This window comes from Cebidichthys violaceus, unplaced genomic scaffold (genome assembly GCF_023349555.1).
Source record: "Cebidichthys violaceus isolate CVI_PGR_0920_01 unplaced genomic scaffold, fCebVio1.0.p SCAF_21, whole genome shotgun sequence".
NCBI classification, from domain to species: domain Eukaryota; kingdom Metazoa; phylum Chordata; class Actinopteri; order Perciformes; family Stichaeidae; genus Cebidichthys; species Cebidichthys violaceus.
This window is the reverse complement of record NW_027176384.1, coordinates 1176616-1202827: the sequence shown is the minus strand read 5'-3', so window position 1 is coordinate 1202827 and position 26212 is coordinate 1176616. Positions and strand designations below refer to the sequence as shown.

The 26212-nt window shown below is 43.2% G+C and overlaps 1 protein-coding gene across 2 annotated transcripts; it reads left to right on the top strand.

Moving 5' to 3' along the window:
* Positions 1 to 9988: 9988 nt before the first annotated feature.
* Positions 9989 to 25067, top strand: LOC137877160 (leucine-rich repeat neuronal protein 3). Of its 2 annotated transcripts, none has more exons than XM_068716887.1 (2): positions 9989 to 10352; positions 21328 to 25067. In XM_068716887.1, exon 2 carries the CDS (start codon positions 21752 to 21754, stop codon positions 23879 to 23881), a length of 2130 nt encoding a protein of 709 aa, XP_068572988.1. In that variant the 5' UTR covers positions 9989 to 10352; positions 21328 to 21751; the 3' UTR covers positions 23882 to 25067. The 2 variants fall into 2 exon arrangements, with proteins under 2 accessions (XP_068572988.1, XP_068572987.1); XM_068716886.1 differs by having other exon boundaries at positions 21324 to 25067.
* Positions 25068 to 26212: the final 1145 nt, after the last annotated feature.

Below are 26212 nucleotides of genomic sequence, written 5' to 3'. Positions count from 1 at the left end.
GTTTACTGTTGTATTTGGAAGTCTGTGTCAACGCGTCATAGGAGTTGTCAAGCAACAACAAAAGCATTGATTTCATTCCACTGCACGAGATAAACCCTGTAATTGTTACACCAAACACATTTTTTGTTCCCCTCATCCCATGTCTGTCTAGTCAAGCCATTATTGGGCTGATACTGTCAAGACTCTTTTACCTGAACTGTTTTTTTCCTCCAGTGGGTCCTGATAGCGTCACTCAGAGAAGTACTAGCTTTGAAAAAGCCCAAATCTCCACTTCAAATTGAGCGTCTCAATCGTGGAAAAAAGTAATTGATCTTTTTGCGCAGTGTCTTAGGGACAAACACAAGTCTTCTGAAAAGCTTTTTCTTTTACAGTCTGGGATTTCTTAACTTGAAAACGTATGTGTGCACATCAAAGAGAATGGCATGAGCAGTGATCAACAGGCCTCGCAACCTCCCATGTGGAATTGTTCAAAATAAATGCCTCTGCACTTTGAAGTGAAGGGGATTGATTTATTGGATGTTGAGAAAGGGGAACTGAAAAGTAGGCAGAAACGTATGACAGACCAATGGGGGTTCAAATGCTCCGTCATTTAATCTTGTGAATGACTTATTACGGCTCCATACTGTGCTGGCTTAAACATTAATGCTCAGCGAACAACAGCGCACTGTTAATCAATAATTCAGGTTAAGATGATTGTGTATGCTTGCTGCATTTAACGTATCAAAACATCAGCCTTATGTGGCGTTACCACACAATGAATAAAGTAGGTTGAACCGCAACATGTGACGGGAAAGGCGTTGATCAATTTATGTTGCATAAACTGCGTGCCCTTCAACTGACGGGTAAGATATGGTTTATATAAACAACGAGCTAATTATGCATTCAGCCAATGAGCTGGATGTGAGCAACATCTGCCCACTGCACTGTGCAGTCGGCTAGCTTATTCAGGGAGCATTCGAAGAACGGCCAGCCTGTGGGGAGAAGTGCACGAGTGGCATCCCTGAGCTGTTTCTCCTCAAAAAAAAATAAAACATCCTGCATGCCTGTTGGTGTCCCCCTCCCTTCCTTTCCTCCCTCCCGTCTCTCTCTTTCTCCCTTTCTGCAGCTCCCTCACTTCACAAAACTCTCCCATGAAGGGACTTGTCATCTGAACACCTCCTCCTTGTCATGTTTTCCTTTCCTTCCCTTCCCCTCCTCTTCTCCCCCCCCCTCCCTGCCTGCCTCCTCTCTGTAACTTTCACTTGTTCTGCCTCGTCTTCCTCTGAGCCAGTCCATGGTGACAGCACGGCCTCTTCCTCTGGATGCTGCTGGGTTGACAGGGAGAGGGGAGGTCCACGAAACACAAGATAGGCATAGAGGGGGAATAAATGAACAGAAAAAAGAGATAGTGAAGAAGAAGAAAAGGCATGCACAGAGACAGAAAAGAGGAAAGGGAGGGAAGTTAAAGGAACTAGTAGGAGAAAAGTGGCAGGTTAGTTTTAGTAGGACAAAGCGAGAGGAAAAAGGGAGAGGTATGGTAAGAGAGTGAAAAGGTGAGTGATTAAGAAAAAGAGATGAAGAAGGGAGCAGGGAGCAGAGAGTGTGCAGTCGGGGCTGTGGGGATATGAAACATCCTCAGGCAATATTCCTCAGCCTCAGCTCTCTCACGGTGAAAAGACAAAAAAACTTTGCTGCATTGTAGACGAGGCTTAGGAGTAAGAGCAGCACGGTGAGGATGATGATGAATACAAATGTTAACTCTCCTTTGACTGCATAAGATAGGGAACTATGGTAGGGCATCAAGTTGTTACTTGAGAGGTGTGATCTTTTTTGACAAGGGCATCGGAGCAACCACCGTGGGCTGCCAGGCAGGTTGAGCAGGATGAAGTCGAGGCCGAGCTGACCCACTGATGCACACTTCATCATTCATTACAGTAGAGCCAATCTTGATAATACAGTCCTTGTTCTTTTTTTGCTTCTCAATATTTAAAGGAGCTGTATTTAACATTCCTAACGACTATTTGTTACGTGAAGATCAGAGCGTAGAGTAATGTCTACTCGAGCAGAGAATTAAGTCACTCTCCCTCGGTGCCTCGCTGCCCAGCTATCCGCCGCTGCTCTGCACTGCTCTCATACGACAGTTGCAGCTGATAATGTCGACACGGCCAACAGCTTAGCACCCAGCCTCCAGTTCCCCGTCAGGTAAACACTGTTAGTTCTGTCCGCATGTACGCTGTGGTTTGCGCTGTTAGGGCTGTTAGCACTGTTAGATATGAGCCGGCTCTTCGCCTTCGACATGTTGAGAGGCAATCTAAACACTCCCAATCTCAGATCTTGCACCTTTAACACATGCTACTTTCTGGTAAGCAAAATACGGACGTTTGGTGAACCTACCCTGTCCAATCAAAGCTTAGCAACTGTAACAAGCTATGGAATTCTGTCACTAAAAGCATCAGGGCAAAAGTTTGAGAAAATAATGAATAGTGTGATTATCTACTCCAACATAAGCTGCAGTCACTAGCATGTACGACTAAATAGCTCACTACCTGGTCTTGGAAATAACCATGCATTACTTCCAATGCCAGGAGTTAGCATAGCATTAACTAACTAACACTAAAGTCCCTGTTCACAATTACCACATCTACTGTATAGCATTACCACGCTGTGTGGAAGCTGGTCCTGGATGCTACTATGTCAGATTTTGGCTAACAGCAGCTCTGTTCTGCATGCTGTTAGAGTTGAGGAACTTTACAGTCTGGTAACCTGATGTAACGTTAGCATTACATTTACCAAACACATCTGTTAGTCCTCATCCAAAAAACCCTTTCTCTTCTAACGTTAACAGTGAAAACATACAGTTTGGGTATTACGTAAGCTAAGACTTCAGACTATCTATGTTAAGGGCGACCATGGCTGCAGGGATCAAGGCTTCTGCCAAAGCGAGCCTTTCTGCAACTCAGTGCTCTAAACGTGATGATTGAGAGGGTGTTTGATGTCCTGTTCTATTGCGGTTGCCATGCTTGCAATGGTCTTATTGTTTAGCTCTGCTGCAAGTTGGCTGTGGGGAGACAATTATCCTGGCAGTCAAACAGTGTTAGGTTAGATGGAAATAACTGTGATCTTATATATATTTTTTTTTTCATCATACTTTAGTTACTAGGACAAACTGGCTCTACACTGCAATGTAAAAACAATGCAGCTTCAGCCTTGGTCTTTTAGCGTGGTGTCACATACGTAGCCATTCATCTAACGGCCCCCAAGTTTCTCGTTTTGAAACAAGTCAACAAGAAACATATAAAAGTCAGTCAGAGACAGTGTTCTCAGCCAACTGATGAAGATTAATTAGCTAGCTACAGCAGATAACATCCGCCACCGGGTAGAAATGAGAAACCATTTTTTGTCTACCTGTCAGAAATCAAGGCCCCATTGTTACAAAATACAAAGAATTTGAGTGTTAAATCCTCCACCGTTATCACCGTAACCTGCATCATGTGCCGTGCCACAACAAAAGACAGGCATAGCAACTGTAACTGATGTGGACGGGAGCCAATGGTCAATTAGCTGATAAATTTACCACATAAGTGAGTTTTTAAAGAAGCTTTGCTTTTACAAACTCCTGCATATTGAATAGCACTTGAAGTACTCTCTCTCTTCTTCTTCTTCTTTTTTTTCTGACCACACTTGGAGATTGTGCCTCAGGCTGTGAAGTGTGTGTGCGTGTGTGTGTGTGTGGGTGGGTGGGAGGTTGAGAGAGGTGTGTGGGCGCAACTGAAGCATTTTGACTGCTTTAGAAGAACAAGGTCTGTAGAGCTATAACATGACAAGTCTCTCACGCTGTTCCTCATTCTTTTGCTCCCTGTCACTCTCTCTTCCTCTGTCATCATTATGAAGTCAATCAGCCTGCCGCACAACAGCCAGATCGTCTTTTAATGTGAAGTAGGTCAACACATACTGTGGCATAATGAGGATCCAGCATGCGGACTCCAAGCATTTGTCCATTTTACCATTAGAGATGTCTACTTGCATGTACTACGATCGTGATGCAAATTGGCAAAGTGTAGCAGATGATTTCTTGTTTCATCGCTACAGGAGGTTAAGCAAACAGGCCTATTTTCAATCCTGTACATCTCATTATGTATGTATTTATTTACATAGGAGAAGATCTTTTTATAATTTCCAACATAGACATAACGTCACAGATAGCATGCTGTTTTTGAACCCAGTGTCATTACTTGTTGGGATTTTCTTATATCATGCATCACAGAAGTAGATTATTCGTGAAGAAAATTTCCCTCAGTTGTTTATAAAGGGCACTAGGTTTAATTCAATCAGACACATACAGAAACAAGAAAAAGAACAACAGGCCCAAGATGTGTCGATAGATTTTTCCCTATTTTATTCTTGGCACATGCAAAGTAAATATCAAGAGAATAAAGAGCATAATTGGAACCTGAGTTTTGGAGTCTGACGATGTCCAGGTTTGTCATTTCTTCGGGGCTTTAACCAAAGCACAGACTGCCTGTTCTGTCTTAGAGAGATATGCGCCGTGAGCCCGGACTGTGAGTCTTAACTATTATTTAAAGAAGCACCCATGAGGGCTAATGTTTGACGTCACTGCTATTGTAGTGGGTGTGATTAGCTAGAAATAGGTTTAGAATCTGAACTAAGATTGGCATCTCCAAGGGAACGTGATTGATGTGATCTTGAAAAGCCTCCAGCACTGGAGAATATTGATAAATTACAACTTAGCGGTGCAATATTTTCATTTCCTCGACTGATTGAAATTACTCACCAGATAGAAGTGACTAAATGTACATCAAGCTTTGACATTTGCTCTTCTAAACAACCATTGTTCAGCAGGTTATTCTCTGTGGTGCGCAGGGTGTTTTTTTAAAATAAAGAAGGTAGAGAGCGTAAGCAGCAATAGCCACAATGGTTAAGCAGAGAAAAAGGAAATTGTGTCGCTGACTGAAATGCCATTAACAGAAAATACAAGCCGTCACAGTGCCGCCCACACAGCTGATCTCTGTCAGGTTCAGTGCAAATATAACAAAACACTGACTGCTTGTTGCACCCGAGATTTGATCAAGTGTTTAAGAAAATATACAACATTAGGCTTAATGAGCTAAAGGTCACAGAGGCATTCAGAGAAGCATGGTTTACTACATTTAGTACTCATTACACAGCGGAATGGTGATAATTTATACAAATAAGGTACTGCAATGACCAAGACTTTTACTTTTGATACTTAAAGCATGTTTTGCTTATATAACTTTCACCACTGTTTTGTTTTTGAAACAAAATCTCCGGCTGCCTGGAATTATCTTCAATGTTTTGACTTTACTGTGAAGAAAACAATAATCCTTCCCATTCAAAGATACTGTCACTTCAGACCCCCCCCCCCCCCCCCCCCCCCCCCCCCCACATGCATCAGCAAGGTGTTTATTTGCTGAAATAAGTTTCCAAGTTTGTGGAAAACTAACAATTTAAAAGGAAATTGCTTGATTTCTAAACAGTTTGAAGCATTCAATTCAACACAGCAGCATTTTTCAGACCGCGGCAGTCTTAAGGAAAGGCATTAAAGCCTTGGGGTGGTTTTGTGTGGAATATGTATTGCTTGAGTAACACTGAGTGTGCAGCGTAGACAGTGGTCTCTTTGTGTACAGCTTTTCTCTAGAGACGATTATTCTACTGGAGATCTCCCCATAGACCGTCTTCAATGCTGAACAGACGTCTGAGGTTTTTACAAAACATGTAAGACAATGATGGAACATAGCCTAAACTACCGGCAAAAATGTAAACACAGGCTGTTCATACAGAGCCTAAGGAGAGACTATTGTTGGAGACAGAATATATGCAGTGGCTAAGGGTTTTCTGTGAAAGAAACTATTCAGGTGCTTCAAATACTTTGCCTCCATCTTCGATTGTGGAAGATATTTATTATTAAGTTACAGTCTGTTGAACAAAACCTTATTTAATACAAGTGCCATGACTGTTGGCAGTAGACGGAACAAGTTTACAGATCTCCACGGCCTCAGCAGAGAACAGATCATTTTCTTTATGTCACTTGTAAAAGACTCATTTATAACTGTGAAATTCAGTCAATAAATTCTACTGCCCTCTGCGGCCTTTTCTCCCCCTGCGGAACACATCGCAAAATGTCACCATGAAACGCCTTCAGAATATTCCCCAAACTCCGCAATAAACAAGAATGAGCGAGAACATAACTCGCTCTGTAAACACCTCAAGCCTTTTTCACGGGAAGCTCCCTCCCCTCCAAAGTAGTGTTTTATTGCATCAAATGTGATGCTGATTTCTCACGGCGGGGCGATATCCTGTGTTTTTTCTGTCCATGCAAATTCCTTCCTCCGCCTCGACACTGCCAAGCTGTGTTGGAGCGGTTTCATGAGGCACGGAGTGCACCCTTGACTGGCTTCATGAGGTGTGAAGTCACCACGGTCAACTTATACTGTAAAGGTTCAAGACAAAATTGCAGAATCAGCTCTGGGTCTGCCATCACTGAACATCTAAAATAAAGTAGGCTGCTTTAAAAGTTTCCATCTTTGTAGGAATGAAAAAAAAGAATATGTTTTGATTTTTATATGATGATGTATTATAACGGTGTGTGTGTGTCATTACATACAGAACATATACTGTAGGGCTAAACTCTGGTTTTCAAGAACAACAAGACTGAGATCCTTTAAATATTCAGAGCTTATTTCTCAAGCGCTGCAGAATCTTGTGCAAGACAGGAGTCACTGTGCAGAAGGTTAAATACACAGACGGTCCATGTGCTTAAGTGGTTTTCCATGTCTCCGTCAGAAACTATATTCCGCACTTGAACAAAACGAAGCGATGTTCAGGTCTGCTATAACTTGCACTGCTGTTCCATATGTGCACATTTAACATGTTTGACAGAAGAAGAGAAACACAATAATTCACTTTGAAGCAGTAAAATGCGAGCAGGTTTAAGACAACTAAAACTAAAATGAATTATCCAACTGGATACTCAAACAACTACAGAATTTATTGTTTGGTGTTGGGTCATGTTAATTTGTCACATTCTCCTTATTTGCCACAAACATACAATAATATATTGTAAACAATTAAGAATTTCAGCTGAAGTTTTCTTCATAATTATGGAGCCAAATAACAGACTTTTATTTCACTACGTCAACCAGACGAGGTCTACTCATTCAATTTGGCCACATCAGTGAACATACTAGCACAATATGATGTAAATGAGAACATACAAACAAAAGCTTCTCTCCAGGCTCACTATTGTTATTTTATTTGTTCTGAATTAAACAGCTGGCTGGTTTTACTTCTGTAATAACCATATAAAGCTAGCGTCTTTCGAAAAGGCATCTGTCCCATTATCAGCGGCAGAGGGCAGTTTGCAAATCTATAGACAACACAAATCTTAAGCACCGTAATGTAAAATGCAGCATAAACTAAGAGAAAAATATGGAAAATATTTGAAAAATCACATAAATACTTCAGTTTTGAGTGTACAGCATCTGGGGCCATGGCAAAATCCTCTGCATCTAATTAAAGAAAACTGTCTAAATAGTCTCATGGCATTATATTTATTCATAAAGCTCATCTGTTTATAAGATAACTTTCAAAAATAAATTATTCCATGCAATTTACATTCAAACTTGAATAATTTCTAGTGGACATTCAAAGGGGAACTTATGGGGATATTGACCCAGCAAAACTCCCAAATCTCCCTGAGTCTTTAGAAATGTGAATGACACCACATAGATTAAAAACACCATGATGTACGCTGATGTTGTATATATTAAGACCTCGACCCAGTCTAGCAGCCTCGGGTAGTACAAATCTTGGATCAGAACCCCTTTGGGCTGTCAGATGAGGTACATCTCTTTCTCCGAAGCTGCGGATAACCCAGCCCGACCTCCACGGAACATCAGGTTTGTAGAACATTGTGTTACAAATCCTCCTGGGAACTGAGTCGGGAGCTCTGGAGCTAATAGGTACAGATATCCATTTTCTTTCCTGCCTTGCGCCCTCTTCCTCATTCCCTCTGCACTGCAAGAAATGTTGCATCTCAAATACACTTGCACACGGAGAGTGACAGCTGCTGGCCAGGCTGCACACAGTTTGAGCTGAATTCCGCCGTGCACTTGCGCTGATGCAATTAGTAAATGTGCCAGGAAGGTGTGGCGATTCAAAATATGAGAGTCCATCTTCTTGTTTAAAGCTGGAACTTTGGTCTCCCCCCTCTGGCAGTGAGAATAAATACACAAACACTGCTTATGACGTACTCCTGCAGGTGAGCTCGCCTTACTCCCCTGAGTGTTTGTCCTCTCTGAGGATTGCTTTCTTATTTTTACTTTAATCCTTCCTCTGAACACCCAGTTTCTTTGTTTATGTGAAGCATCCACTGCTGCTCTGTCGCTTTGGTCTCTCACCCTCCTCCTGCCCCTTTAGCTACAGCTGGTTCCGGTAGAACGCATCACCTGTGCAGCACCACAGAAAATCACCACAGACCCCAGACACCACAACTCTGGTATACTGTGAAATACAGAGAGCTGTCCATGGCGGCGATAGGCTTTATCAGCATTGAGTGAACTCGTTTGACGAGGGCTTCAGTGTTCATTCATATGTTAAAGTCCTGCACTCTAGCTCGAAAGGAGTAAATCATTTTCAGGTCCATACTTGTCTCTTGGGTTTCTACTAAAACATATTTATATGCGTTAATGTTCAAAACACATTTGTACTTTTCTCCCACTGTCTGTCTGAATATACTTTACTGTCGTCCACTCACATCATATCTGCTTTGCAATTACTGCCTGCCTGGTTCCATGTGAATGCAGCGTCAGTCCCAAATGGCCATATGTTGCAATGGTCAATTCATTCTTTTATTATTATGAGACAATGTGTTTTCGAGACACAGAACAGTGTGCACTGCTGTTTGCTACTGTTTATTTTATACTAGCACCATCGCCCATTTTAAAATCATACACATAGAAGACCCAATGATGTCCGTTAGGAGGCATAATCCCTCTCATTCTAAACTGCATGAAAACTAGATGCATTGTTCTGAGCCCTCTCTGTGTACAAAAGAAATACCTGGTTTACAAAGGATCTGTAGTTTCAGTTTGGTGAGTCCTCTGCAGAGGTGGAATGTACTTACATACACATTTTGGGGACTTTGAGGTACTTTACTTGAGTATTTCCATTTCAAGTTACTTAATATTTTTAACGTCCCTACAGATCTGAGGGAAATATTTTACTTTTGATACCACTATATTTATTTGACAGCTATACGGTACTTTCCAAATGAAGGTTCTAAGAAAGTAGAGTGCATGCAATTCAAACTACATAATCAACACTATAGAACATCATTTAAAGTAGCTCCACTGTGACCAACTACAACAGTACACTGCTAGAATGCTAAAGGATCTAACTGATTTCTTCCCACCATGGTCCTTGACCTCAGGGCATTCTGGTGATTATCAAATAAGCTGGATATGTTTTTTGTAAGACGCTAGTGTGAGCAGTCAAACAGGTCAAACTGTGAGGTCAGAAATGATGCCAGATACTGTCACATGGGCACACGACCTTAGGAGGTGGCAGATCTTTACAGTGCAGATAAACCTGATCCGACTATTATCTTGACTCGTCATCATTTTGATGTTAGTGCAGTGCCTGCATTTGTTTTGAAATGCGTCTTACACATTTCCATCAGACAATGGCACCTATCTCATCCACTTTAATAGTTAGTTTCCCATTTCAGCACTTTCCGCAACTCATAATTTGAATCAGTGACTTGTTAATATGGATATTTTTTGCAGCGTGCTTCACCTCCAACAGAAGAAGACATAGATGAGAACGGGCTTCTGGGATATGACTGACGGCTCCCCTCAGCCAACCAGAGCAGGGATGCTGCGAGCGACTCGCCCGATTCTCTGACGCTATTGGCTGTTCTCTGGAGAGTCGGGGTTGTTCTGATATTAATGACTGCTGAGGAGACGGCGGGCGCATCTATGTGGTCCGCCTGACGCTTGATCGAGGGGAGAGATGCGCCCTTAGCAGCCGCTAAGACGGGAAGGGAAGGGCACGCGGAACACAGGAATCTCTCTCCACGCTCTCGAGGTCTCGCCAAACCCGCTGCTGGTGGACTTCGCCGTCTTTCGTCCTCGCTTCACGCAGAAGCCGTGTGTTTTTACCGTGGAAGAAGCCCAGAACTGATTTCTCATCAACAGCGTAACAAATAAGAAGACCACACATTGTTGACTGGCTTTATGTCGCGCGCTGGGGCTCGCTCGTCATTGGAGCGGCGCACTTGATGGGAATATAGACAACACATACATGCTTCGAGAGGGCTATCATGGTTACATCGGGTAAGTTAACTCTGATTACTATAACAATGCATTTCGGTTATTTGATGGTTGCCTTTGCGCAACGCGTTTTCCAAGTTAACGAAACAACGCCTGGATTCAGTGATGTTGGAGCGGACGCGGAGTCTTGTGATTTAAACAACGCATTGATTCGCTCCGCAAATACCGATCACATATAAGTTGTTGCAGAAATTAGTGAAAAAATTATTGCAGGACAATAATGCTGAGGACTGGCCTCGAACCCTCGCTGGACGTGGAGACGCGCTTTTGCGCAACTCTGCAGGATGCGCCTTAACCGGATTTATGATGGACTCTGTTTAGGCTAGAAAGACTAATTAATTAAGGACATTCGAGGAGGAGTTGCGTTTGTGTGTGTGTGTGTGTGTGTGTGTGTGTGTGTGTGTGTGTGTGTGTGTGTGTGTGTGTGTGTGTGTGTGATAGGAATGTGATGGACCGGCAGTTTCATGTCCCCGGGTCCAGCTTAGTGAGCGCACACCAGACACGTCTCGAAGAAATCCACAGAATGGTGGCCAACCCCCTCCTCCTCCTCCTCACTCTCTCCTTCCCTCTCCGTTAAACCTTCCTGTTGCAAAGAGAGAAGACGTTACCGACACAAGCCACGAAAGTACGTTACACGTACACCCGGGCTCCTTTTGAACGCGATCACGCGTGCGCACACACACACACACACACACACACACACACACGCTCCAACGGTGGACGGAAAAGGACTCGTTACTTAGACCGCCTTCTCGTTGCAGCCAGGGCTTTTGTGTAATTAACGCACAGCCACAGAGAGGCATCTTCCAGCGCTCCACCTGCGCGAGGAACCCGCTGGAGAAAGAGAGAGAGAAAGGGGAAGGTATTCACTAATCCCTTAACTGCATTGGAGCGCCTCTCTACCCTCTCTCCATCCCTCTCCCCCCCCCCATCTCTCGCACCCTCCCCTATGTCCAAAACGTATGTCATCCAGCAGATGCATTACTCATGAATATTTCAAATGCAGATAAACAGATAATGGCCGATAATGATAAATGGGATTTTCACTGAGGGGGGGCTACTAAATGTGATTGCTGTAATCTTCTGAGCAGACGTGTCTGCATGCATGCATGTGTGCGTGTGTGTGTGCTCTCGTTCCCAGTGATGGATACAATAGAGTTTGGCCTCCACAGTGCGAATGACTCACCCAAAGCAGCTGCTCGATATGAAACCCACAGTCAAATGCCACATGAGAGCCATCATGCCCTCACATCAGACGCCACACCACGCTGAGAGAAACCTCGGCCCACACACTATGTTTTGTTCTCACTTCGAATTATGCGACCACCTGCCGAGCCGAGGCCGCTTGTAGCTTATATTTCAATAATCAGCCATCAGCTTTTCACAAGTGATCCTTGAGCACAAATGTTTATGTATTTTCGAACAGTGGTGATTTCATCTCATGCAGCTCCAAACAGTTAGTGAGGTTCAACATTAAGTATACGCTTATATCACAACATCGTAGCCATGTTGCCACGTCCCCCCCATGGTGATAAAAACAGTAAAGCAAAGTAGTAATGGGTTGCTTTATTAATTTGGGCACATTTGTTCAAAACAAATCAATATTACATGTCCACACTAAGTCATACACTTAAAGTGAGTGCCTTTGCGAATTGCCTATTGATCCGCGTTTGAAACAGTGAGAAGCAGTGTGTGTGTGTGTGTGTGTGTGTGTGTGTGTGTAGGGGAGGGGGGGCTATTGTGCCTGCAGTGGCCTTATGGAGGCTTGGAGAGCATGATCGGCAGCACGGTGCGGGTGCTTCATATTAATTTCTCCAGAAACAGAGGGCAGCAGGTTCCTGTGAGGTGAGAGGATGCACGGGTGCCAAAAGCTACGACCGGTTCAGAGTCAATGTGAAGTTCAGGAAGACTGCACTGTTGCACCATCAAAATCAAATTAATCTCACAATTTTTTTTTCCATGATGTTGATAACGAGATGCCTCAGGATCTATCGAGGCTTCTGAGTGAAATGCATGTAAACATATTCACAAGACAGCTGCAGGGGATCAGCCTGTGCAGCCAAGCATAGGCTCTCTGATAGCATCCTGTTCCCAAACAAACACAGGCATCCATTAAAATAGAATAAGCACAGGCAGAGGGCAAAGGGAACAGGGGGGGACGGAGTGCATGTTTTAATTTTCTAGGATCTAGTGGATGGACTGTAGTGGACCTAATGTATATAAAAAGACACAAAGGAAAAAAAGCTGAGGATGAAAACATGGTTTGATGGCAGCATGCGTGACATTTTGCTGTTCAGTCCTTATCAAAAGGTCAGAATGGGAGGGGACAGCTCCTTTGTATCCAATGACATTTGCTTTCACATTAGCATTTTAAGTATTTAGCCAGCACACGTTTCTGTGGGTACAATGTGGTTTAACTAAAAGGTGTCCTAAAAAACTAACACGCATAGAAATGTCAGGTATTTGGAAAACAAGAACTGACACTGATGATGACAGACGAAGACGCCAATCCTCACATAGAAAAATCTAAGTTATTAATAACTAATTAGTCTGCTATTCTGCAGATTCTTATCAGAGTTGGACATGATAGGGACGTATGGCCATGTGGCAGTTTCAAACATGGGCAGAGAAGAAGGATAACATCTAAGGGCTACTGCTGTGCCGTCCATCTGTTCTGCATTCAGATTGATACATATAGGCCTCAGTGCACTAATGTAAAGCTTTGTGGAGGCTGCATCAAGAGACAAAACCAAGTGTTCATGCATTGATAAAGCCGCGGCCACTTATGCATAGATTTTGCACACACGGACAGACACAAATTGCCTGTATACATACATTGGCAGAAATATGCACGTAAATGGACATATATGTATATAGCAATGACTGTCTCATGAACAGACACATTTTTGAAAGTGCCATATCTTGCATCTGTTTTAGCTGAGGAAGAGTAGCAGAGAATGAAAACAGAAAGAGAAAGCCCATATCAAACCCTATGAAATCATAATAAAGAGGTCCGAGCCAGCGATAAATGCATTTCAGGGGCATATAATGATTGATTCCGTCTGCCGTTGGAACTTATTCCCTGCAGGCTTGTGGCCCCTTGACCAGCCATATATTATTCATATAAATATAGATAGCCGCGCATCTTAGAGGCAGCACACATGCCACATTTGCACCTGCAGATTCAATTTGACTCTGACTTTGAGGGATATGCCGCTGGCTCCATTCCCCCTGCCAGCCCCCCCCCTCCATCCATCCCTCCTAACGCCTTCCTCTTTCATTCTGGCTAGCAGCTATACATCGAACATTATGCAGATTTTTGTCAAGAGTGAGTGTGATTATGTTGGGGGAGAAATGAGTGTTGGAATGTGTTCGCTACGCCTTTGACCTTATCAGCAGCAGCCTTAAGCTGGATACCTTGCCTTAATTTTAATAGATGCAGCACTATGTGAATTAGACAAGGGGTCCTAGCTGTGCTCTTACACTGTGTGGTGCGTTATGCATGCATTATGCGAATGAGCTTGGGTATGTATTTTTTACGTTCTCCATGGGGACAAAGTTATGTGTGCTTGCGTCTGCAAATGCATTTATCTTTCTATGTATTTATACTTGTTCTGGTCCGGTGTGTGTGTGTGTGTGTGTGTGTGTCTGTGTGTGTGTGTGTGCTGTAGTGTTCCGTAGTGCCTCATGCGTGTTCTCCCTCGCTCAGCCCAAGGGCATGTCTTTTCCAGAAGAGGGCTGAAATACCAGAGATCAGGGTCCAGTGGTTAATTTGGAACATTGATTTTACATTAACAGTCGACTTGCCACTGATTCATGGCCGTGCAGATGTAAGGGAAACGGTTTCCATCCGCTCCCACATGCACGCGCGCACACACAGGACGCCCATACAGGAGACTTTCATTATGCATATACACTGAATTGAAGGTTCTCTGTAATGGACTCTCCCTTACCTTGGAGAAAACATAATAGTAAATCAATGAGGTAAAGGGCAGAGGGAGGGACAGTAAAGCCATTCAGAGGCACCCACCCACTAAGGGGTTTACCCAGAATGTCTTATCGGAAGTGGCTTGGTCGCGTCATGGCTGCGCTACATGCCCACTGTGGGTCCAGTGTCCATAGTGGAAGCTTTATGGAAGCGCCGTGTTTTAAAGCATCTTCTTTCACTTACGTTCTCTTGCTTTTCACATCAGAGATAGACAAACTCTCCAAAAAGCTTAGCCACACTAAAACTGCTTTGTATTTACAGCGAGAACGATATTTAAAGAAAACACACTGATACTCTTTCTCTAACCATGTGTCTCCAGAATGTCAACTTTTCATGAGCAAAGAAAATCCTTTGATTTCATATTAAGAAATCATAAAGGAATACTTAACCCTTTATTTTATTTGGGGGGAAAAACTATTGGCGATACATACGTTTTCTTTGGAACACCTCTAATGTTGCATTATTGCAAATTGACTGCCTGTAATATGAAGAAATCAAAATAGAACTAGTCATGTGCAGTGATGAATGGCATTACACCTGCAATCATATCAAATGTATGGATACTATTTAATTTCAGCTGTAAATGAAAATGGATTTAAAGTGCTTGCATTGACAAGTGACCAAGCCTCAGGAGTGGAGAGAAGAACTGCACCTACGCTGCGAGTGAGGATCACCGCTCATGTGTCTGGTAGACAGTGACGCACTAGGTGGAATGCGATTGGCTCGGGACCAAACCACATCTGGTGGACTTTAGGGGTCACCAAAAAGTCATGATGCACGGGCCGAAAGACACTCATACTCGGACACTCGGACGGTTGCAATTAGGAAGTAGCAGCTACTGAGACAAACAGTCAGACGGGATGCAGATAGACTAGATTTGGCATAGCAGGGCTGACAAGTATTGAGAAGGCAATTAGGCCGACAGTGAAAGAGCAGCGAGACAGTAGGATGCCCAGGAAGAAAGACGGGTAGCTGGATACGCAGGGAGACAAAATTAAATGCCTATTTTCTAAATAGTCCATGGCTTGGGTAGATCATGATGCAAGTGGGGAACATAAGGAGAAATGTTCACTTTAAGGGTTTGAAGAGCGAACAAAAATGTGAGAGTGTAGGCTGAAAAGGACAAGGTTTAAAAAAAGAGATGTGCAATATGAGAAAAAGAGAGGGAGAGAAGAAAGAACCTGAGAGAAGGGGTGACTTGAAGAAGAAAGCCTTGCAAAGCTTATTACCAGTGGATCAAAATTCCACAGTGAACCATTTCTACAATACACAGGCCATTCTCCTGAAAGACGAGGCAATTCGACTGCGCCCTACTTTCCACTTACGTCTGACCTTTATGTCTTCCGCCCAGTTTTACCACAGTGAGTGAGTGTAATGTCTACCTCTCTGCAGATGCAATACTACCTTGTTACAACTTAAACCGTGCAGGCCTCATAATCATCTCCCCGAGGGCCAATATGCTCCCTACCTACATCTCGACTTGTTCCACAGCTCAGATCTCACAAATGTTCTCTTCCATGCATGCCAAAACCCCTCACAGAACTTGTGCATTGTGTTATGAATGATTTTATTTTTGCATTTACTGTAGGTCAACCTGTCGCCACACAGGGCATTCAGGAGCACCCAACCCGCGACAAAGCAATCATCTTTACTTCCCCGCTCCGCCAACCCTCATCCAAGCCCTGTGAAGCGAGGGGGGAGGATTTATAACTCATTTCAATAAACAGCATAAAACAAACAGTTCTGCCCGGTTGTTTGGCGGCACGACCGACCCGAGTCGGGCTCGCCTGAATTAGCACCGCAGAGCCACCAGGACCAACGCTTCCTGCCCCTGCTGTGCACACTCATTAATTTAAAGTGGTCGTATCTCACTGGTCTCTAATCAAACTGTATTTGTGCCACTGCTGTCCGGAACCGCCACAATGTTAGTATAATGGAGGTGGCCCAGTGGGAAAGTAAGTGTGAGGTGTTGCCAAGATGTGAATGGAAAAGCTTTTCACCTTGACAGCAGCTGAACCTCTTAAATGTAGCCGCGTCCCAGATCAGGTCCATCGTGATTAGTCTGTCGTCATTTACAGGTGAGAGCAAATGGTTTCCAAATCGTACATTTCAGGGCACATAAGTCATACAATTCCCTCAACACATAAAGTATGTGCCTGTGTCTAATTCATATTACTGAACAAAAAAAGCTTTTTACCTGACAACAACAATAAGCCAACCTAAATGTGCAGCATTTTAATGAGGACAGGTTCCAGCTTCTTCAGAAATGTCAAATGTCACGCTAATTAAGAGTGGAATATGTGACTAAGGAGGACTAACGACATACCGGTTTATAATGGTGATGCAATGACAGCCATCTCTCAACAGCTTCTCAGTGTGAATATGTCAATAACTTTACAGATAAAGTAGCTCCCGACTCCTAATGGTGATGCAACAACACTCCCTGAAAAGTGATTTTTAAACATATATTTTCATTTAAAAAGAGGCTATAATCAATCCTTTTTATAATTGCAGTGAATCAAAATAATGTGGAAAGTGTCTCTTTTAGTAAACCAGTTTTTTTTTTTAAACACCTAAATATTAATAATTAATATTAATCAGTATAGTCTGAAAAAACTCAAGTATCACGTGGGTTTTAATAGACTGTTGCTCTCCTTAGCTCCATGGGGGCTTTATAGTGTCTTTTTTTTTTTAGCTCTAGCAGAAAGCTGTTTTCAACGAAAAAGTTCACCCACAGTATGCCACCTGCCCAGCACCAAGCAGCAGATAGACTAAGTTAGCAACATAGTCGAGCATGTAGCAGCATAAGGGCTGAACATTTCCATCAGGAGTTGGCGGAGACCAAACCACAGCTAAAAATGGAGTAAACACTTAACTCGATGGCCAGAAGCATGACTTCACATGAATAGTAATGTTTCTCCGTATCTGCTGGATCTGTAGTTAGGCAACTGTATGCTAAAAAGGTAACAAATTAAAAAAGGTTGATGACGTGTTCACAGTTTGTCACCAAAACATCGATCATTGCAGGTTTAACCTTATTTTTCGCTGTAACAAACCCGGCTGTATTTCTCACAGTTAAGGAAGTCCTGAAACAAGCCAGATACCAGGAGCTTGTTTGCTGTAATGTTCACAGTCAGGATTAACACTGGTGAAAGTGAAAAGCCCATGGGCTAGACTGTCAGCCTGCTACAGTAATGGAGGTGTTTTGGAGACCATGGCTTGAATGATTGTGCCCCCCCCCCCCCCCCCCTTTCCTCTGACACCTGGGAACTTGTGTTAACTCCATGAGTGAACACCTTAGCCTGACCTATAAAAAGGCTTCTATTGGCTGCTCCAACAAATGTCAAAGCTTAGACTTAATGTGTAAGTGCAGTTAGACATTAAGTTACAGGAGATCCCATTTCAAGCCCTCTAGGTTATACTGTATTACCAGCTGTTGATTATGTATCTCTCTACACAAGGTTTGCAAAGGCTTTTCCAGGCACATATTACAAACATCCATCCTTTAATTCTATTTGCTCCAACCATATTAACCACATTACTCTTGGTGGAGCCAAATGCAAGTTATTGCCAATAAAATACACATACATCGTTTTCTTCCAATACTTGGCTGGCTAATACTTCGGCTTCATGGTCTTGCAAAGGTTAATATGACAGTCAGGGTCACCAGAGGTTAATGCACCACTACTGATACAATGACAAGTTCCTCCTCTGGCAAGTCATTTTGTCCTCCAGATCTCTTCTCTCCCTTCTGCCTCCCTCTCTCCACTGCAATTACCGCCAACCGAGTAGCGGAGAGTTGGAAATTAGCTTTACATCGTAGCAGTGTGTGTGTGTGTGTGTGTGTGTATGTGAGTGTGTGCTGGGTAGCTTGACTGTACCTGTTACTAATAGGTTAGTACAAGTGTGTGGACTCCATAGCCACAGCAGTCACGGTGCACAGCCCGAAGAATATAGACTGCCTCTTCACTGGGCTTCACATAATGCGGTCGTACAATACCAATTTACCTGCTCAACCGCCTGTGCATGATTAGGATAGTTCACTTAAGATGATGCAGTTTGGTACCAGATTTCCAACTTCATAACGTGTAATGAAATGCAGTTTCTGTACCCTTAACAAGCCATATTTTTCCCGTCAGATAAGCATTCTTAATGGAGGCTCTGTTGTTGAAAGCTTTTCAATTTTGCTGACGCGTTGCGACACCTCTTGATTAACCACACTGAGCTCTGCGGATGTTCCACTTGTCATTGACATTTAGCAAATCTGAAAGCAAGCATTGTGTAAACATTTTCTTAGTTGTATTACATAGCCGTCTTGCCTTGACTGTCTTTATTGCAAACTGTTTTATTACATAACTAAGTCATTGGCTCAACACTATAACGCTCAGGCGGCAAGCATGCCTGAAGACTCTGAAGTACATTTGCCACATCAGACACATTGCCACACAAGATGTCACCTCTGATTCAGTCAGCTTCTTCTTACAAATGACTCCCACTGTTTTCCTTCAACGGGACCTCAGCTGACACACAGGAGAATGTAAATTAAACATCATTCAAATACATTTGTCAATAACATTTCAATTTACATTTTTTGGGAATATGAAAGTCCTGCAATATTTATATTATATAAAAGTAAGAAAGCAGGATTAATAATAATAGTAATTTGAGAGTAAATCTACATTTCAAATGTATTTGCTAATTTTACTTTACTCATTGTTAAGACTAGAGCCTAAAGTATCAATCTGCCCAGATATTAGGTCCATTAAATATCCACATTACTGGATACAATGGAATAAAAACAAAAATTTAGACTTTTTATTATGTATTTTGATCATTAGTCTAAACACGTTATACTATTTAATGACTCAAGTGACATCAAATGAGGCAATTTATCTGATTTCACACAGCTCCCTCTGGGAAATTTTCACACATGCAATAGTACTAGACAATTTACCTCAAACTGAATGGTTATAACAATAATTTGATAAAGCTAAAGTGATTAGTTGATTTAATTCATTAGTCGATAATTTAAAAAAGGAATCTGCTACAATTTTGCTTAACTGTTCAATTCTTTTAAGATGAAAATTTCTCAAATGTGAATTTATTTTCTTGTCCTTCAAGGACTGTTGCTCGGACAAAATAAACAATATAAATATGTCAAGACACTATATAGACCGAACTATGCTAACAAGTTTGAAAATGCTAACATTCCAAACTTAGACAGTAACTGTAATTTTGCAGTCAAAATGAAGTGGTGGCCACAACAAAGCCTAAAATGTCTATTTCAATGAACCAAGTGTTGAATGATCATTAACAGGATTGTATCCTCATTAATTGGCCTGGAAATATGTTTGCTGGCCACACCATCTTGTAAATTGTCCGGTAAAGCCTTCCTAATCCCATCCTAGATACTCGCCAGACAACAGATTCACATTAAACTAAAAACAATAATTAATTGTCTTTATCAATCTGTCTCTTTCTACCTCTCATTACCATGATGTCCTCCTCACATCTATCTTCAAGCTTACGTAAATCTGATGAAGTAACACCTTATTTAATGTGTTGTGAAAATAGTGCAACACTATTTGTTATTCCACTCCAACACTTTGCATTCTTTAAAAAAAAAAAAAAAAGACTTTATTTCGGAGTGCGGCAAAGCCTACAACCGAAAATATCAATCATAAAACAAAAGCCATTGCTTAAACCCTCCCAAAAGACACAACTAACATCATCGGTAAAATGGTAACAGCCCACCCGAGCCGCCTGCAGTGATTGCACAATAATGCTATACACAATAATAGCTAACCTGACCAAATTACACTGCTGGTAATTGTGACTGCTAAAGAGAGAAACTGGAGCGAGCAGAGGTGAGACCCAAACCCTGTAGGCTGAATTACAGATTATGGCCTTTTGTTTGCAGGGCACGGATCAACTGCATAGCCCACAATGAAGGGCCAGTGCTGAGGGAGGGAAGCTAAACCCTGTTTATCAGAATGCTCTGGGTGTTGTAGCTAATTAAAGTGCCAGGTGCTTTTGAAAAATAATCCCGCCCCGCTCTCTTTCTCGTTCCACTAGCTCCTTGTCGGCCTTCCCTCCTCCCTCACCCCTCCGAAACCAGACTCCAGCCAATGCTGGAGCAGAGGTTGAGGAATGAACCCCTGGCTCGACTTCGCCAGCGGGGCAAACTGCAGCGTTTCTGCCACCTGCTGAAGATGTTATTTATATATACAGACTCCCCCCCCCCCATGCACGCACACACGCACACACGCACACACACACACACACACACACACACACACACATCTCCCCCATGGCCGCTGAGGGGGAGACGGCGAGGGTGATGAAATTAAACCATCTCTCTTTTCTTGTGCTCAGTTCCCAGCTGCCGTCACACTTCTTCTCTGGGTTCTTTTCCATTTTATGTGTGTATTTTGCAAAAAACATTAAATTTGATGAGTGTGCAGATAAATCACGTCAATACACTAATAGCTTTTTAGCTGTCGGTTGCTGCATCTTCTAACAAACAGGTGCAGGCTGCGTCTGTTTGCATGTACAGCTCAACTGTCTCACTGTACGGTGTTTGGCATTGGCTGCCCGTTTACTTGTTGCCATAGTAACTGCCATATTCCAGTGTCTTTAAGCCGCTTGCCCAAAAGGCTAATGCTTAAGCCCTAGGATGTCTGCCATTTAAGAATCTTAATAAAGCCTTCCATTTAACCAATAATAGACATACCCTGCTAACATCAGATTGAATGCCATGTTGTGGGGGCACACCGGTACGACCCCACAATGAAGTATAGAAGGTCAAGTAGATATAAATCCACGGTTCTATATCTTGAAGGGAGCGTGCACAAATGTCAACATGCATCAGTGTGTCTCTGACAAATGTCAATATGCCCAAATCCCTCTATTATGAAATTCCCTGACCACGTCCAGTGTCATGTAATCCTCACACCGCTTCTCTCTGTCTTGTTTGTCTTACTCAGGTAGGATTGGACCGGGCTGTGGACTCTGGAAGCAAGTGACGACAATCAATGTGGACATCCATCGTTAAAGAGATTTTTCATGGATGAATGTGCTCAACATAAATCCTTTGAGGTATAATATCGGTCCATCCTTTTTTTCCTTCTTTTTTCCCCCCCTCCCACCTTCTCGGGTCTGTCTGACTGCAGCGTTGGCCCCGGACCCTGACACCTGCAGGCAACAGTGAGTGATTGGTCATTACATCCAAGGGCGTCGACACAGCAAGACAAAAAACCCCAGGGAGCCCTGCTGCAGTTGGTGGTGGCGGTGGCAGGGGTGGTGAGTCAATCGCCTCAGCAGCTGGAGCAAATGATTCATTATTTGTGAAGTTAACAGCTCAGACCACTTAATCTACAAGGACCAATTTCTTACTGGAGGGAAACGGTCCAATATGAAGGACGTGTCATTCGTGGATCGCCTCTTTGTCGGCTTGGCCATGGCCTCTTTTGTTGTGGCCACAGAGGAGAGGCCTGATTGCCCGAAGCTCTGTGTATGTGAGATTAGACCCTGGTTTTCTCCAAGTTCGGTGTACATGGAGGCTCAGACAGTTGACTGTAATGACTTGGGACTCTTTAGCCTGCCGGAACAATTACCGGTGGGCACACAAGTACTATTACTGCAAACAAACAATGTTGCCAAGATTGACAAACCCTTGGATTACCTGTCCAACATCACAGAGATTGATTTATCGCAAAACAATTTATCCTCTATCAGCGACGTCCACCTGGGGAATCTTCCTCACCTGCTGTCCCTTCATATGGAGGAAAATTGGATACGAGAGTTGCCTGAGCGAAGTCTTGCTGAGGTGGCTAACCTTCAGGAGCTCTACATGAATCACAACCTCATCTCCTCCATTTCCCCGATGGCTTTTCAGGGTCTCGGCAACCTCGTGCGGCTCCACCTCAATTCTAACAAGCTGACGGCCATTCAAAAAGAGTGGTTCGAGCCCATGCCAAATCTGGAGATCCTGATGATCGGTGAGAATCCTATTCTTTCTGTTGATGATATGAACTTCAAGCCTCTCTGTAACCTACGCAGTCTGGTCCTCACCAGGATGAATCTGTCTCAGCTTCCTGACGATGCACTGGCTGGTCTTGATAACTTAGAGAGCATCTCGTTCTATGATAATATTTTCGCTGAGGTGCCTCACTCTGCCCTGAGAAATGCAAAAAATCTGAAGTTTTTGGATCTAAATAAAAACCCAATTGCGAGGATACAGAGGGGAGACTTTGTGGATATGCTCCATCTGAAAGAACTAGGGATTAATAGCATGCCAGAGCTAGTTTCCATTGACAGCTTTGCCCTCAATAACCTCCCCGAGCTCACCAAAATAGAAGCCACCAACAATCCTAAACTCTCCTATATCCATCCTAATGCTTTCTACAAACTACCGCGGCTGGAAACCCTAATGCTAAATGGCAACGCGCTCAGTGCCCTTCACAGGATTACTGTCGAGTCCCTCCCAAATCTCAGAGAGGTTAGCATGCACAGCAACCCCATCCGCTGTGACTGCGTAGTCCGCTGGATGAACATGAACAAGACCAACCTTCGCTTCATGGAGCCTGACTCACTGTACTGTGTGGAGCCGCCAGAGTACGAGGGCCAGCACGTCCGACAGGTGCACTTCAGGGAGATGATGGAGATTTGTCTGCCACTCATATCTCCCGAAAGCATGCCTGGGCACATTAAAGCACGGAACGGGAGCTCTGTGTCACTCCATTGTCGGGCCTTCGCTGAACCAGAGCCGGACATCTACTGGATCACCCCGTCTGGTACCAGGGTCCTGCCTAACACAGTGTCTGACAAGTTCTACATGCACCCAGAGGGAACTTTTGACATCTATGATATAACAGAAAATGAAGCTGGTCTTTACACTTGTGTTGCCCATAATCTGGTTGGAGCTGATCTTAAATCTGTCTCTGTAGAGGTGAATGGATATTTTCCCCAACCTGCAAATGGCTCTCTGAATGTCATAATCAAATCGGTGGAGACAAATTCCATCCTGGTTTCGTGGAAGGCTGGCCATGGCACCTTGGCACCAAACATTAAATGGTACACAGGATCAGATGCTAACCATCCCACCACAGCGTTTACCACCAGGGTTCCCTCTGACATCCAGGTCTACAACCTCACCCATCTCAGCCCCGCCACTCTGTACAAAGTCTGTGTGGATGTCGGCAGCATCCACTACAACCATGACACCAAATGTGTCAATGTCACCACTAAGGGATTAGAGCTGGCAGCCAAGGACACAGAAAAATGGGACACAGCAGTAATCACCGTCTTTGGTGTGCTCTTGGCTGTGATTTCAGTGGCATGTCTGCTTATTTATGTGTCTCTGAGGAACCATCACCTTTATGGGGATATAAGGAAATGCGACTCCAAAGCTTCGCTGACACCAGTGGAAGCAACCGGTATGCACTCTCCTTTCTTTACAAAGCTGTGGGTTTCGGGTAAGGGACTACCAAGTGGAGTCAAAGTGAAAGCCACAGTCATAAATGTATCTGACAATGCCTTTTAAGAAGCGCGGCTTTGTAGAGCACCACACACCAACTACACTGAATGGACACGGCCATGGGCAGGGGTGGAGAGATCTGTAGTACTGTTTCAAAAGGCATACCCATTGCTGGTCCCCGGCTCAGATACTCTGGCAAATCTACTATTGGACTGGGATGGAACAGTGTAAAATAGACTACATGCTCTCCCAGTTTCAACCCCAGCTAAAGTGGTGGCTTTGTAACCGCTACATCAAACCAAGCTAAAAATCAACAGAAAGGGGCATTTACTGCAAAACAATATCATTCAATACCATTCATACAGAAATGCAGGCAGAGAAAAGAAAGTGAAGATGATGATGGTCAACTCTCTTGTAATTGACTGTTAAATGTGTTCAGAGTTGTGGAACTGTCTGTGTGATCCCAAGCAATACCGTCTGTGCTTTGTCAAACATCCATAGACGAGTTAGAGATACAGTAATAACGCCTGTCTATTATGGGAAGAGAGATTTAGTAGAGTAGACAAATTACAGTGACTATGGTGTAAGCCTTTTGATGAAATATAAACCCCCCTTTTCTATTTAAAATGGATTCTTGATTTTTCATGGAAATATTGTTATATATTCTATTATGTTGATGTAATGACAAATCATCTGTATGCGAACAGTGTAAATGGGTTTCAAATCGAGGCAAGGGGCAGACTACTTTTGATTACAACGTCACATTAAGCTTAATGAAATTCAGCTACTAAATGAGTATCGAGAGAGGACATTTGCCAAATGGCTGTTTATGCTGTGTAGTTCTCATTGCAACGGTGACTAGGAAAAAAAACAAATGTGTTGGACTAAAACAAATATAACAGGTTGATTAAAACTGAGGTGATTGATGTGTTATCTCCTCACAAAGCGGTCTGTTATGCCCTGGTAAGTGCCTACAACAAGAACTACATGAGGTAAACAGAGAAGAAACAGAAGAAACAGCAAATCATGGCCAAGTCATCATTGCAGAATCGCAAGCTATTTCCAGTACTTTTAGTGGAAATTCTTTCTCAGTATTTTTAGCATACATATTTTAAGAAAACATTTCGTTGTTGCTTTGGGTGTAAAGTTAAAAAGCCATTTTTATATTAACTGTATTATATGTGATCAATGGGCACAACAGACTAATTAAGTAAAGTGCTAAGAAAAAAAATAAATGTCATTGTTTCTTTTACAAACAATTGCCTAGTTTTTGCCTTTTCTTTATTGTCATATTTGTCACAATGCACTAGATTTATTTCAAAGTAAAATGCATGGTATTATAATCATACCATTTATTTGAGTCGTCATCCAACATGGGGATACTGTTTAATGACTTTTATGTGTGACATTTCAACTGCAAGCATGCAAAACACATGATTGACAATGACCTGGTAGTACAGAGGGAGTCTTTTGAGGGCAGGCCACGGGGGAAACGTCACAAGACTTCAGCTGAATGGTTGAATGACCGTCCTAACCCAGGGAAGAAGAAGAAGAAAAAAGAAAAAAACAGCAACAAAAGAACAGAACTCATTAGCCGCCTCATTAAGAACATGTTCGTCCTTCAGCTGGTCTGAATATAGTCACTGTGCTGCAGCTACAGCTGCTGCTGCCTGTGCTTAGGCAGGGACACAGCGTCCCTATGACAGAGAGATAAAGTACAGTGCTGAAAAGTCAACGCATGGTGGGACTGAGCCGAGTCGAGGCTTTAGGACTCCCATTTTATTTGTCTGACTGAATTATCCAGCGCGCAGAACATTTCACATGAGAAAGTCAAGCATGATGAATGGCTGTCAGAGGCGGAGTGACATGGTGGATTTATCAAACAGGCCCTGACGCTCGTACATCAGGCCAGCCTTCAGCACCATGGACAGAGGCTTTTAGAGCCGAGCCATCTGTCAAAGACAAAGGGAGTTAAAATATGACGCAGTGTGCTCTTCAGGTACCGCTCAGGTCAGAACGAGCCCGTCTCTTTGCAAATACAGGCACAAATACGGATGCGTAGGTACATGCAAACATAAATTCAAGCAGAACTCGGTCTCTCTCAGTCGGCGGGCACGGAGAAACAACATGAGAGCAGAGGAAGAAGCCACTAAATGAGTCCAGCAAAGCAGCTCAAAGCTTGCCATATTTGTCCATCCTATTTTTATTTTTTTACAACTCATGATTTAATGACATACTTGAGTGAATATGCTGAATGATAGCCAGCAACTCATCTCTCCTGCCGTCTGTCCCAATCTCGTCTTGTTCTTTTCTCTCTCTCTCTCTCTCTCTCTCTCTGCCTCTCTCCTCGCAGACGACGCTCTCCATCCACTGGCACGCATTTTGAGTTCGGGTGAT